The sequence below is a fragment of the Asparagus officinalis genome, chromosome 8 (genome assembly GCF_001876935.1).
Source record: "Asparagus officinalis chromosome 8, Aspof.V1, whole genome shotgun sequence".
Taxonomy (NCBI): Eukaryota; Viridiplantae; Streptophyta; class Magnoliopsida; order Asparagales; family Asparagaceae; genus Asparagus; species Asparagus officinalis.
This window is the reverse complement of record NC_033801.1, coordinates 107,930,610-107,945,456: the sequence shown is the minus strand read 5'-3', so window position 1 is coordinate 107,945,456 and position 14,847 is coordinate 107,930,610. Positions and strand designations below refer to the sequence as shown.

Here is a 14,847-nt window from a genome sequence, read left to right as displayed (position 1 = left end):
CCTTTAATCAGAAAGAAGGGGAGTCATTGTATGATGCTTGGGAGAGGTACAAGGATCTTCTAAGAATGTGTCCACATCATAGGTTGGAGGATTGGCTCATAATCCACACTTTCTACAACGGTCTTCTCTACAACACTAGGATGACCGTGAATGTTGCAGCTAGTAGGGCATTGATGAACAAAAGCGTACGAGATGCAAGACAACTCATAGAGGATATGGCACAGAACCATTTCCAATGGCCAGGTGAGCGCTCTTTACCCAAAAAGAGCGGGAGGTATGATGTAGATGCATTAGACTATATTGCTTCTAAAGTAGATGCTTTATTTCAGAAATTTGATAAGATGAGCATGAATTCTGTAGCATCTAACTCACTAACTGTGAAATATGTGGTATCATTGGACATTCTGTTGTGGAATGTCAGATTGGAAACTCCCCTTCCCCTAAGGCACCACTGTCTTATATGAATAATTTTAATCAGAAAGGGGATCATTTTTCCAATACGTACAACTCGGGATGGAGAAATCATCCTAATTTATCCTATAAAAATCCACCACAAAAACCAAATCCTCACTCTAATTTTTGACTTTCAGGTTTTTAGGTCCCTAGACTCCCTTACCCTAGTCCCCAAAAGTCCAACTTGGAGAGCTTGATTGAAAATTTTGTGACATCTCAAAATAAGCAGAATGAAGAATTTAGAAATCAGAATAGGATCATGAGTGATGCCATTAAGAATCTAACCTCTAAAGTTGACTCTTTAGCCACCCATAATAAAATGTTAGAGAATCAGATCACTCAAGTGGCCCAACAATCTATCTCTTCTTCCAAGCCTTCTAGGATGTTTCCTGGACAACCTGAAACCAACCCCAAGGGATCTATCAATGCCATCACACTCAGGAGTGGAAAAGAGTTAGAGGGACCAGTGATGAGTGATAATAGGGATGTAGTTGATGAGAGTGAGAAGCTAGTGACAAGTGAAAAAGAATATGCTGGCGAGAAAGGAGAGAAGGTTGAGAGATATGTTGCACCTGCACCTTACAAGCCCCCACTACCATTCCCTCAAAGGCAAGTTAAAGCTAAGTTGGAAAAGCAGTTTGGTAAATTCATAGAAATATTAAAAAAATTGCATGTTAACATCCTATTTGTTGAAGTCATTTCCCAAATGCCCACCTATGCCAAATTCTTAAAGGAGATTCTGTCAAACAAGAGACAATTAGAGGAGTATGAAACCATAACCTTAACTCAAGAGTGTAGTGACATAATTCAAAATAAGTTACCACCTAAGCTTAAAGACCCTGGCTCGTTTTCTATTCCTTGCACAATTGGTGATATATCAATTAATCGTGCTCTATGTGACCTTGGTGCTAGTGTCAGTCTTATGTCATTGTGTATATGTAACAAGTTGCAGATGGGAGACTTGAAGCCCACCACTATCTCCCTCCAATTAGCAGATCGATCAGTTAAACGTCTGGTAGGTATATTAGAAAATGTACCTATCCAGGTTGGTAAATTCTATATTCCAGTCAATTTTGTTATTCTTGAAATTGAGGAGAATTGTCAAATCCCCATTATATTGGGAAGATCTTTCCTTGCTACTGTTGGCACGGTAATTGATGTGAAGAATGGAAATCTCTCTCTCAATATAGGAGATGAAAAGGTGAATTTTGACTTGTTTTCAGCTATGAAATTTCCATTAATTGATGATACTTGTTGCAGAATTGATACAGTTAACATAGTGGTTAGAGAAGACTTTACTAGATATATCTCAAGTGATCCACTTGAGAAATGCTTAGTAGAGAATAGGGCATAAGTTAATGATGATCAGGAAATAACTTCCTATGTTACAATGCTTGATGAAAGCCCCACCTACACCAAAACCACCTACAACAAAGAACCTAATGCAGTGGCTGAAACTGCAAAGGGGTTGAATGACTAGGTTGTGTTCGTGGACACAGCCGTGTCAAAAAGCAGCAGAAAAAGTCCAGAACAGGTTTGTGAAGGGAAAATTGCACCCAAGGTAGAACTAAAATCACTTCCCTCCTTACTCGGGTATGAATTTCTAGACTCCAATGGTGCATATCCTGTAATTGTGAATGCTAACTTAAGTCACCAAGAAGTTGAGAAATTGCTTAAGGTTCTCAGATTTCATAAGGATGTGATAGGTTATTCCATAGACGATATTAAAGGCATTAATCCATCCATTTGCATGCATCGAATTTTGTTGGAAGAAGGATACAAAACTTCCATTGAACATCAAAGAAGGCTAAACCCGATCATGAAAGAGGTCGTTAGAAAAGAGGTGCTGAAACTACTTGATGCGGGGATCATCTATCCCATCTCAGATAGCGAGTGGGTGAGCCTGGTTCAAGTAGTACCTAAGAAGGGAGGTATGATCGTTGTAAAAAATGAAAAAATGAGCTAATCCCCACTAGAACAGTCACCAGGTGGCGCATGTGCATTGATTATCAAAAACTTAATAAATCTATCTGAAAAGATCATTTCTCCCTCCCTTTTATCGACCAAATGTTAGAGAGGTTGGCTAGGCATTCTCATTTCTGTTAACTAGATGGGTATTCAGGATTTTTTCAAATCTTAATTCACCCTAGCGACCAAGAGAAGAAAACATTCACATGTCCACATGTCACTTTTGCTTATAGGAGAATGCCATTTGGTTTATGTAATGCCCCTGCCACTTTTCAAAGATGCATGATGGTCATATTTTCTGATTTTATTAAGAACGTTATGAAGATCTTTATGGATGATTTTTCACTTTATGGTATTTCTTTTGATGACTGTTTGCATAACCTTGCTAAGATCTTAAAAAGATGTAAAGAAATGAACCTTGTGTTGAATTGGGAGAAGTGCCATTTTATGGTACAAGAAGAGATTGTTTTGGGTCATTTAATTTCTAATCGGGGTATTGAAGTGGATATGGCTAAAATTGATATCATTGCCAAGATGCCACCACCGACTAATGTAAAAGGAGTTAGGAGTTTTCTGGGCCATGCCGGGTTCTATAGACGTTTCATTAAAGATTTTTCTAAGATTGAGAAGCCCTTAACCCGTTTGCTTATAAAAGATGTTCCTTTTGCATTTGACCAAACTTGTTTTGATGCTTTTGATAGGTTAAAGGAAGCTTTGCAAACCTCCCCAGTTATGAGACCACCTGATTGGAGTATTCTTTTCGAGATTATGTGCGACGTAAGTGACTATGCTATCGGGGTTGTTCTTGGGCAAAGGAAAGAAGGGAAAGTATATGCCATATACTATGCCAGTAGAACAATGGATGATGCTCAGATGAACTATGCAACAATAGAGAAAGAACTCCTAGCCGTAGTGTTTGCCTTGGATAAGTTCCGATCATACATTGTTAGGTCGAAGGTCATAGTATTCACAGATCACGCCGCTTTGAATTACCTCTTGGCGAAAAAAGATGCAAATCCATGACTGCTAAGGTAGATTCTTTTATTATAGTAGTTTGATCTCGAGATAAAGGACAAGAAAGGTACCAACAATATGGTAGCCGGCCATCTCTCTAGACTTAGGCAAGAAATGGATCCAGGAGAAGGTGAAAAGAAGTCATTTGATGATTCATTCCCAGATGACAACTTGTTTGCTGTTACAAGTCTTCAAGCCCCTTGGTTTGCTGATTTCGTGAACTATATTGCTTGTGGGGTGTTACCACCTGAATTGTCCTACCAATAATGCAAGAAATTCCTATCGGATGTCAAACACTATTATTAGGATGAACCTTGTCTTTATAAGCATTGTGCAGATGAGGTATTTAGAAGGTGTCTGCCTGAAGAGGAAATATTAGGTGTCATCTCCCACTGCCATTCTTCACCATACGAAGGTCATGCAAGCACCACCAAGACCGCGGCTAAAGTATTACAATATGGGTTCTATTGGCCTTCACTTTTCAAGAATGTGAGACATTTCGTGCTTAGTTGTGACCGTTGTCAACGAACGAGAAACATCTCAAGAAGGAATGAGATGCCACTGAATAGCATTTTTGAAGTCGAACTCTTCGACGTATAGGGATCGACTTTATGGGACCTTTTCCATTGTCTCGCAACAACAAGTATATATTGGTAGTAGTGGATTACATCTCAAAATAGGTTGAAGCTTTAGCATCCCCAACAAATGATGTAAAAGTGATAGTCAAATTATTTCAAAAGATCATTTCCCCTCGGTTTGGTGTCCCAATAGCTGTAATCAGTGATGGATGATCACACTTTGCAAACAGGGTCCTAAGTACACTTTTAAAGAAGTACGGAGTACCTCACAAAATGGTTATACCATATCAACTTCAAATAAGTGGCCAGGTGGAGATAACTAATCAGGGGATTAAGGGAATCTTGGAGAAGACAATGTCTCGTTCGAGAAAAGATTGGTCTATGAAGCTAGATGCCGTTCTTTGGGCATATCGGACGGCTTATAAGACTCCTATTGGTATGATGCCATTCAGGTTGGTCTATGAGAAATCATATCATTTACCAGTTGAAGTGGAACATAAGGCTCATTGGGCTATCAAGAACATTCATTTGGATTTGAAAGAAGCAGGAAAACAGAGAAAGCTCCAACTTAATGAACTCGATGAATTGAGGTTAGATGCATATGAGAATGCCAAGATTTACAAAGAAGGAACAAAGAAGTGGCACGATCAACACATCCTCCGTAAAGAGTTTACAGGAGGAGACTTGATACTTCTATTTAATTCTCGACTCAAGCCTTTTCTGGGCAAACTTCGTTCGAGATGGTTAGGGCCATCCCAAGTGTGTAAGGTATACCCATTTGGGGTTGTTGAAGTATGGAGTGAGGCCACGAGAATCTTCAAGGTCAATGGATAGCGGTTAAAGTATTATTTCATGGGCACTCTAATCGAGAAGTTGGGTATTTTTACCCTCCCCAATATATCATCATCGTGAGCAAATAAGGGGTCGAGGTCATGACCATTGAAAGAGCGCTTCTTGGGAGGCAACCCAAGTTTTTCTTTCACTTTATTTTCTTATTTTTATTTTTATTTTTTTTATTTTTGGTGTTTGATTTTCAGTTAGTTTTCATGACATCTAATTAGGCTGACATGAATTGGTGTGCAGGTGGATAACAAGATGGGTAGCAAAGAGTTCAAGCTAAAGAAAAACCAAAGGAGATGACTAAGGAAAATGCTAAATAATCAGTTTACATGACTAGGCTGTGTCCGCAGACACAGTTGTGTAGCTGTCGGGTGACAGTCTTCACTTCCTTGGTTCTACAATAAGGCCACAACCGCTGATTTCCCCAATAATTTCCCACCTCCCCGACAACCTCTGACTCTCCCATAAATTTCCTAACCCTCCCCCCATTTATTAGTTTGTTCTCACCCCCCACCCCCAACAACTTCTGACTTCCACATTAACTTCCCACTTCCCCAACAAAAGCCTAGCAATCCCATTAACTTTCCCAAAACCCATTGACTTCTTACCTACACCAAAACCCACTCATCATTTCCACCTCTTCTCTAACCCACTGCCAGGAGTACCTCCAGCACCAATACACCACCCGTACAATTCCGACAAGAGCAGCACTGCCCTTCAAATCCTATGATCTCTCATTCGTCAACTGAGGAACCAGAACTGATCCATTCAGCCCCATGGCTCCAAAACGCAAAAAACCAATCAAGCATCAACCTCCAACTCGTCGACAACATCACAACACTGATCTACAAGGGGTAACCCTTCACCTCCTTCAAATAACCCTGATGGTATTATCCTTGACCCTAATCTTAATCAAGAGGTATGATTTAATAACTTGGTCTCTAGGCGCATGACATCGATGAAATTCATTGATGATGATGCATTGTTACAATTAGGATTGAAAGACAACATCTATAATTTACTAAATGGCATTGGTTGGGGAGATTTTGTGGCTCTGCATAGGCCTACATACAGGAGGATTACCCTAGAATTCTTAAGTTCTTTAGCTCTTGATGCTAATGATAGCGTAGCAGGTGGTCGACTTATCTTTCGATTTTTTTATAAAGACTATGTGATAAGTATGGCTATGTTCAACTGCCTTCTTAGCCTAGCTGAGTAGGGAATTAGAAAACCCCGAGAGAATGAGATCCAGCCACCTTTTGGAGAGCAATAACCCGTGAGAGAGTGGGTAGGACAGATGATCATCGACCTTATGAACCTTCCAAAAATAAAGCCTCTCAAATTTATAACCCTTTTTTCACTATCTACAGCGGCTCATGGCAAACACTATCTTTGGTAGAGGAGAGAGCGTAAGTGTTTTTAGGGATACCGTAGTTTTCATATTGTATTGTCTAGTTAATAGGATGGTGGTTAATGTTGGATACTTTTTTAGCCAAACAGTTAGAGAAAATTGGGAAATCTAGTGCGGGTGACGTTGTTGTTGGGGGGTTGATCACAATCCTCGTAGAACGCATGAAACTAGTATTTATCCACCTACCTGTGGAGAAACCAATATCTCGATTGGATTTATCATATTGCACAACTTTCAGTCTTAAAACTATGATCGATGACGACTATTGGTTAACTTTCTTCAATCGTCCTATTTTTCTACTTTCTGATCATGAACTTACTAACATTAAAAGCCAGGATAATTGGCAGCCCCCTGAAGGTAACTCGCTGTACACACAATCTTCTCGGGTACCCCTACTACCACCGGTGCCACACACCTTTCATCACAGTGCATCCATATCTAGTGAATTACAAATTAGAACAATAGGTTCAACACATTGGAGCAGGGGTAGTAACACTAAGAGAGTCCCAACAAACCCACTCTCCCATGCTTGAATTGCACATTGTCCTCAAGGTGTGGGAATAATCAGAAACGAGGAAGAGAAATGGGACTCACTGCTCATTGAGGTGGCGGTGGAGGTGGATAGCCATAAGGTAGGGACAAGTGGTGCAAATGCTGTATCAATTCGTTCATTGTACCTAGTGTAGTGCCAAAACCATCCAAACGCATGTTAATGACATTGAATTGTATGTCGATATCTGTACGTAAGGAGGAGATGGACTCTCTTCAATGTTGTTGCCCCTGCTCCAATGTGTTGAACATGTTGTTCCAATTTGCAGATGCACTAGATGTGGATGCACTATGATGGAAGGTGTGTGGAACTGGTGGTGATAGGGGTACCTGAGGAGGTTGTGTGTATGGCATGTTACCTTCAAGGGGCTGCTAATTATCCTGGCTTTCAGTGTTAGTAAGTTCATGATTAGAAAGTGGAAAAATAGGATGATTGAATAAAGTTAACCAATAGTTGTCATCGATCTTAGTTATAAGACTGAAAGCTGTGTAATATGATAAATCCAATTGAGATATTGGTTTCTCCACATGTAGGTGGGTAAGTGCTAGTTTCATGTGTTCTGCGAGGGTTGTGATCAACCCCCCAACAACAATGTCACACACACTAGATTTCCCAATTTTCTCTAACTATTTGGCTAAAAAATATCCTATATCAACCATAATCCTATTAACTAGACAATACAATATGAAGACTTCGGTATCCCTAAAAACACATACGCTCTCTCCTCTACCAAAGATAGTGTTTGCCATGAGCCACTGTATATAGTGAAAAACAGGGTTATAAATCTGGGAGGCTTTATTTTTGGAAGGTTCATAAGGTCGATGATCATCTGCCCTACCCTCTCTCACACAAGTTATTGCTCTCTAAAAGGTGACTGGATCCCATTCTCTCAGGGGTTTTCTAAGTCCCTGCTCAGGTAGGCCAAGATGGCGGTTGAACTTAGCTATACTTATCACATTGTCTTTATTGAAATCGAAATATAAGTCGACCACCTGCTACGCTATCATTAGCATCAACAGCTAAAGAACTTAAGAACTCTAGGGTAATCCTCCTATATGTAGGCTTATGCAGAGCCACAAAATCTCCCCAACCAATGTCATTTAGTAAATTATAGACGTTGTCTTTCAATCTTAATTGTAACAATGCATCATCATCAATGAATTTTGTCGATGTCATGTGCCTAAAGACCAAGTTATTAAATCGTACCTCTTGATTAAGATCATGGTCAAGGATAATACCATCAGGGTTATTGAAAGGAGGTGAAGGGTTACCGATTGTAGATCGGTGTTGTGATGCTATCAGCGAGTTGGAATGATGTTGCATGTGAACTTGAGACTAGTGGATGCTCCTGTGCTTATTTGATATCTCAATTGTCATTTCTTTGAATTTGTGTCCTCTTGTGTGTGTGTGTTTCCATCTGTTTTGCTTGAGGACAATCAATAGTTCAAGCATGGGGAAGTTGATAAACACGAATATTTTCTATATTTTGACTATGTGTCACCTCCGGATTTGTTGTTATTTGATGTGATTTCCTTGCACTTTGGCTTTGTTTAGCTTCCTTGTTCCTATTTACTACTCTATTTATATATTGTGTAGGAAATACTGGAGCTTAGCATAGATTCAGAGCCAAGGAGTCAAGGAATGCATGGAAAGAGGCTACATGGTCCCCCAGTGTCTAACAACACAGGAGGGTTGAATATAGAAGAAAAGCCTAGAAAGAGCAGTGTGACAAAGTTAAACACGGCCTGACCGTGTTGATCTACACAGTCATGTTGATATCAGCATTTAGTCATGACGTGATCTGAAGCAAGATTTGAAGTTATCTATTAACGTATGTAGGCTGTCTAAAAATCATAATATATAGCTGATCCCCATCAAGATTCAACAACGAAAGTTACAATCAGATGACTTTCATGTCAACAAATGAAAGCTGCAAACGGAGGACTTTTCACATAGATCGAGAAGAGTTACAATTCAACGATACTTCCGACAACTGATGAAAACTCTATTCAGTAGCCTTCACAACCAACTGTGAGAGTTACAATCTGACGACTTTCACACCCCATAACAGCTAAAGCAAAGATCAATGAGCAATAGTCTTCGCGATGCTATAATAGACGAGGTTACAAGTTAACAACCTCTTCCAAACGCAGAGTCCACCTCTGCGCTTCTCAACTCAAAACGCACGCAGCCTGTGCGTTCTTCAGCAGACACCCAACTCTGCATCTCAAATCCAAGACGCAGAGTTAAGACCCAGCGTACAAATGACCAATGCGTTCTTCAACAGACACCTAACTCTGCGTCTAAAATCCAAGACGCAGAGTTAAGACTCAGCGTGTGTAACGACCGAAAATTTTTCGATACGTATTTAAACAATTTTTCTAGTATCTGAAATATTATATTATATTTTATTAATACTTTTCCTAATTTCTAGAATTTTTTGAGTTTTCAAAATAAATAAATAATAAAATATATAGTCTTGTATTTTTTAATTCTGCTAAATATTAATTTACGGTTTAGTGATTTATATATATAATCATTTGGTAATTAATATTATTAATGACCTTGTTATTATTGATGTAAAGTTGAGTATAGTACAGTAGTATATAAATATTAATAAAAAAGATTTTTGGTTGATTATTAATTATTAATATAATTCAAAATATTATGTGGAAATTTTGAATTTTCCCTCTCTTAATTTCTTCTAATTTGAATTTGAATTCCTTCCATATTTTCCCCTAATTTATTTCTCAATCAATCCCCTAATCACTCCCCATCTTTTGATTTCTTTCCAAACCAACCCCCCAAATCACATGCATATCCTTCTCTCTCTCCCCTTCCATAAAATAAACATTCTTTTTCTCTTCACCGTACACCCCTCTCCAACAGTTCACAAAAAAAAACTCATTTTCTTTCTTCTTCTTCTTCCTCCCAACACATCGCCTCCCCGCTGCTCCTCCATCACCGTGCCTCCGTCACCAGTGCTCCTCCCCAACTCTGCTGCTCAGCCTCTCGCCATCGCCCCTATCATCACCGCCTCCCACCGCCACGACCAGCCCTCCTCTCCTCTCAGTCACCGCCTCCAAGCCGCTACCACCTCCAGCACCTCACCGCCCCTCAATCCGCCACCAGAGCCGACGCCGACGACCTGAGAACCACCAGTGCCCAAGCTGAACTCCGATCGTTCCCGTCCCTCTGTCCTCCTCCGCCGTTGACAGCACCCGACGTCGCCGACAACCCCGGCAGCCCTCTCCGCTGATCCTCTCTCCCGTCGCCGCCAAGTCCAACGCCACGAACCAAGGCAAGTCCCCTTTGGACTTGCTATTCCCTATAATCTTTTGAATTATATACTGTTAGTATTATAGGATGATTAACTCCTACAACATTAATTAGTAACATGTTATATGTTGTTTAAAGACTATACATAAGCGCGGCGATGAATTTTAGACACCACTAGTGCGGTATTTTCACACATCGTTAGCAAGATCCCGCTTGCTTAGAACTATTTTTTTATTTATTATGAATTATCTACAATTTTTGATTTGTTAATATTTATCTACGTGGATTTGATAAATAATTTTGAATGGATAGTAATTATGGGATAAATAGTATTTTTAGGACAAATATAATAAATTAAAGAATTTATTTTGAATAACAAAATTATTATAACATTTTTAGAATTTATGTTGTGGAAGGAATTTATTTTAGAATGATGAATGTTTTCAAAGAAGTTATTTTGGTAAAAGTTTAATTTTGTGTTATGACCGTGTGATTGATAGTTGTAGAACACGACATTTCATGTACATTGACACCGACATGTTGACACTCTTATTTATACTCATTCATTGTCATATATGCATACCTGATTCATCGCTAGTCTATATAGTCATGTTCATAATATGATTTGCATAAAATAGTTATATTTATTTATTATTTCTTGTTTTGTTGATAACCGTTAGTAGTTCATGTTCTTAGTGATCTAGCGTGTCATGTGTAGGACGTAGATACCTGTGATTTGTTGACTTAGAAAAGCTAGAAGAATTGAGATGGGAAATTCCTGGTTTAGGTGATCGGATGTGATTGTTGATTATTCTAGGCTCGCACCAACGATAATCCTGTGTAGCGTTGGGGTGGGTCTGAGGTGCAGTGATGTTGATTGTTGATTATTTTCAGGCTCGCACCAGCGATATTCCTGTGTAGCGCTGGGGTGGGTCTGAGGTGATGTGATATTATGCTTGTTGATTATTTTCAGGCTCGCACCAGTGAAATTCCTGTGTAGCACTGGGGTGAGTCTGAGGGGGGTAGTGAAATGTTGTGCGTAGATGATTTTGTGAACAATCGGTTATCCAAGAATATGAACGTTGACTCTAGGTGAGATAAGGACAAGTGAGTTGTGATGGGATGGCTAGTTGTGTTCATTTCATACATAGGTTGGGGTTAATATTTAATTATCTATAATTTGAGACATATGGTATATACATGAGGGTTTCATTGTTTGGATTATTTCGCTCGACGTACTACGTCTCTTGTTGTAGATTTTTAAGTATTAATTCTATCTATTGTATGATCTTGTTACTTGGTTGATATTTGGATCCTTCTGATTATTAGTATTCCAGTTGCATGCCTCTATCGTTACTACTATCATCACATGATCTATTTCTGTTTCTGTTATCGCATTGACCATGCATATTTTATCATTACCGTTATTGTATTTGTTCCTACCTTGGGGGATCTTGTCGTGTGTTCCACACGCTGACGTACTCCTATTTTCTGGGTGTACGTCAGATTTAGGAGATGGACAGCCTCAGTTCGGAATCGTACAGGAGCCAGAGGATTCTTAGCAGGGGTGTCTTGCAGAAGGAGTAGAAGAGCTAGCTGAAGCGCAGTGATTTTCTTCCATAGTAGTAGTTGGACATTAAACTCTTTTACTGTACTTTTCTTTAGTTGATGTTGGACTTAGTATTTTAACAGTATTTTCTTTATGGACTATGTATTTCTTATTTCCTAGTTGGAATGTTTTGTAATAAGGGTATGTTGGACCCATATTTATGTCTGGGATGATTTACTGTTGATGATATGTCTATTCCTTATTCTGAGTTGTCTTTATATTCTTGCTATTGTGATCGGGGACCTGTGACTTCGCATTGTTTTATTTCTAGACGCTTAGCGTATTGGATTGAGAAGAAAAGAAAAGAAGAGAAAAATATAGTGTATATTTCTTCTCAATCTAATACGTCGCGGGCTTGTTCACGTTCCGATTCCCTGTATTTTGGGAAGCGGGGCGTGACAGGTTTTTTTGGTGGCCCATGCAGGTCACGGTTTCGATCACGGTCCCGAGTACTCGCAAGTAAGAATATAGTAGACAATTTAGATACATATCATATTTCATCCGTGAGACAATTCTTGAGCCCTTATTCTCTTTTCTTGATAGATTTCGTTTCGTCTCTATCTTATCACTTTGACTACGGAACTTTCCACTGTTTCTTGTTTCGTAACTTCCACCTGTTTCTTGTTTTTTGCTTCTTGTCTCGTCGATTTGCGAGTAAACGCTCTCATTCCATATCTCTGTCCTTGGATTTTATTTTAATTCCGAGGGCGGAATTTGTTTTAAGAGGGGTAGGATGTAACGACCGAAATTTTTTCGATACGTATTTAAATAATTTTTCTAGTATCTAAAATATTATATTATATTTTATTAATACTTTTCCTAATTTCTGGAATTTTTTGAGTTTTCAAAATAAATAAATAATAAAATATATAGTCTTGTATTTTTTAATTCTGCTAAATATTAATTTACGGTTTAGTGATTTTTATATATAATCATTTGGTGATTAATATTATTAATGACATTGTTATTATTGATGTAAAGTTGAGTATAGTACAGTAGTATATAAATATTAATAAAAAAGATTTTTGGTTGATTATTAATTATTAATATAATTCAAAATATTATGTGGAAATTTCGAATTTTCCCTCTCTTAATTTCCTCTAATTTGAATTTGAATTCCTTCCATATTTTTCCCTAATTTATTTCTCAATCAATCCCCTAATCACTCCCCATCTTTTGATTTCTTTCCAAACCAACCCCCCAAATCACGTGCACATCCTTCTCTCTCTCCCCTTCCATAAAATAAACATTCTTTTTCGAACCCATCAACCAGTGACCACCATCACCACCGAGCGCCGCCCCGCCTGCAGCGTCATCGCCTCCCCGCTGCTCCTCCATCACCGTGCCTCCGTCACCAGTGCTCCTCCCCAACTCTGCTGCTCAGCCTCTCGCCATCGCCCCTATCATCACCGCCTCCCACCGCCACGACCAGCCCTCCTCTCCTCTCAGTCACCGCCTCCAAGCCGCTACCACCTCCAGCACCTCACCGCCCCTCAATCCGCCACCAGAGCCGACGCCGACGACCTGAGAACCACCAGTGCCCAAGCTGAACTCCGATCGTTCCCGTCCCTCTGTCCTCCTCCGCCGTTGACAGCACCCGACGTCGCCGACAACCCCGGCAGCCCTCTCCGCTGATCCTCTCTCCCGTCGTCGCCAAGTCCAACGCCACGAACCAAGGCAAGTCCCCTTTGGACTTGCTATTCCCTGTAATCTTTTGAATTATATACTGTTAGTATTATAGGATGATTAACTCCTACAACATTAATTAGTAACATGTTATATGTTGTTTAAAGACTATACATAAGCGCGACGATGAATTTTAGACACCACTAGTGCGGTATTTTCACACATCGTTAGCAAGATCCCGCTTGCTTAGAACTATTTTTCTATTTATTATGAATTATCTATAATTTTAGATCTGTTAATATTTATCTGCGTGGATTTGATAAATAATTTTGAATGGATAGTAATTATGGGATAAATAGTATTTTCAGGACAAATATAATAAATTAAATAATTTATTTTGAATAACAAAATTATTATAATATTTTTAGAATTTATGTTGTGGAAGGAATTTATTTTAGAATGATGAATGTTTTCAAAGAAGTTATTTTGGTAAAAGTTTATTTTTGTGTTATGACCGTGTGATTGATAGTTGTAGAACACGACATTTCATGTACATTGACACCGACATGTTGACACTCTTATTTATACTCATTCATTGTCACATATGCATACCTGATTCATCGCTAGTCTATATTGTCATGTTCATCATATGATTTGCATAAAATAGTTATATTTATTTATTATTTCTTGTTTTGTTGATAACCGTTAGTAGTTCATGTTCTTAGTGATCTAGCGTGTCATGTGTAGGACGTAGATACCTGTGATTTGTTGACTTAGAAAAGCTAGAAGAATTGAGATGGGAAATTCCTGGTTTAGGTGATCGGATGTGATTGTTGATTATTCCAGGCTCGCACCAACGATATTCATGTGTAGCGTTAGGGTGGGTCTGAGGTGCAGTGATGTTGATTGTTGATTATTTCCAGGCTCGCACCAGCGATATTCCTGTGTAGCATTGGGGTGGGTCTGAGGTGATGTGATATTATGCTTGTTGATTATTTCCAGGCTCGCACCAGTGAAATTCCTGTGTAGCACTGGGGTGAGTCTGAGGGGGGTAGTGAAATGTTATGCGTAGATGATTTTGTGAACAATCGGTTATCCAAGAATATGAACGTTGACTCTGGGTGAGTGAGATAAGGACAAGTGAGTTGTGATGGGATGGCTAGTTGTGTTCATTTCATACATAGGTTGGGGTTAATATTTAATTATCTATAATTTGAGACATATGGTATATACATGAGGGTTTCCTTGTTTGGATTATTTCGCTCGACGTACTACGTCTCTTGTTGTAGATTTTTAAGTATTAATTCTATCTATTGTATGATCTTGTTACTTGGTTGATATTTGGATCCTTCTGATTATTAGTATTCCAGTTGCACGCCTCTATCGTTACTACTATCATCACATGATCTATTTCTGTTATCGCATTGACCATGCATATTTTATCATTACCGTTATTGTATTTGTTCCTACTTTAGGGGATCTTGCCGTGTGTTCCACACGCTGATGTACTCCTATTTTC

General features: G+C 39.0%; 1 protein-coding gene across 1 annotated transcript; it reads left to right on the top strand.

Moving 5' to 3' along the window:
• LOC109821677 lies at positions 4,287 to 4,847 on the top strand. The gene has a single exon (XM_020387843.1). The coding sequence runs from the start codon at positions 4,287 to 4,289 to the stop codon at positions 4,845 to 4,847; it is 561 nt and encodes a 186-aa protein (XP_020243432.1).

Excerpts from the sequence above, each read along its gene's own strand:
- LOC109821677 (XM_020387843.1), top strand. The coding sequence starts at position 4,287 with ATGGTTATACCATATCAACTTCAAATAAGTGGCCAGGTGGAGATAACT.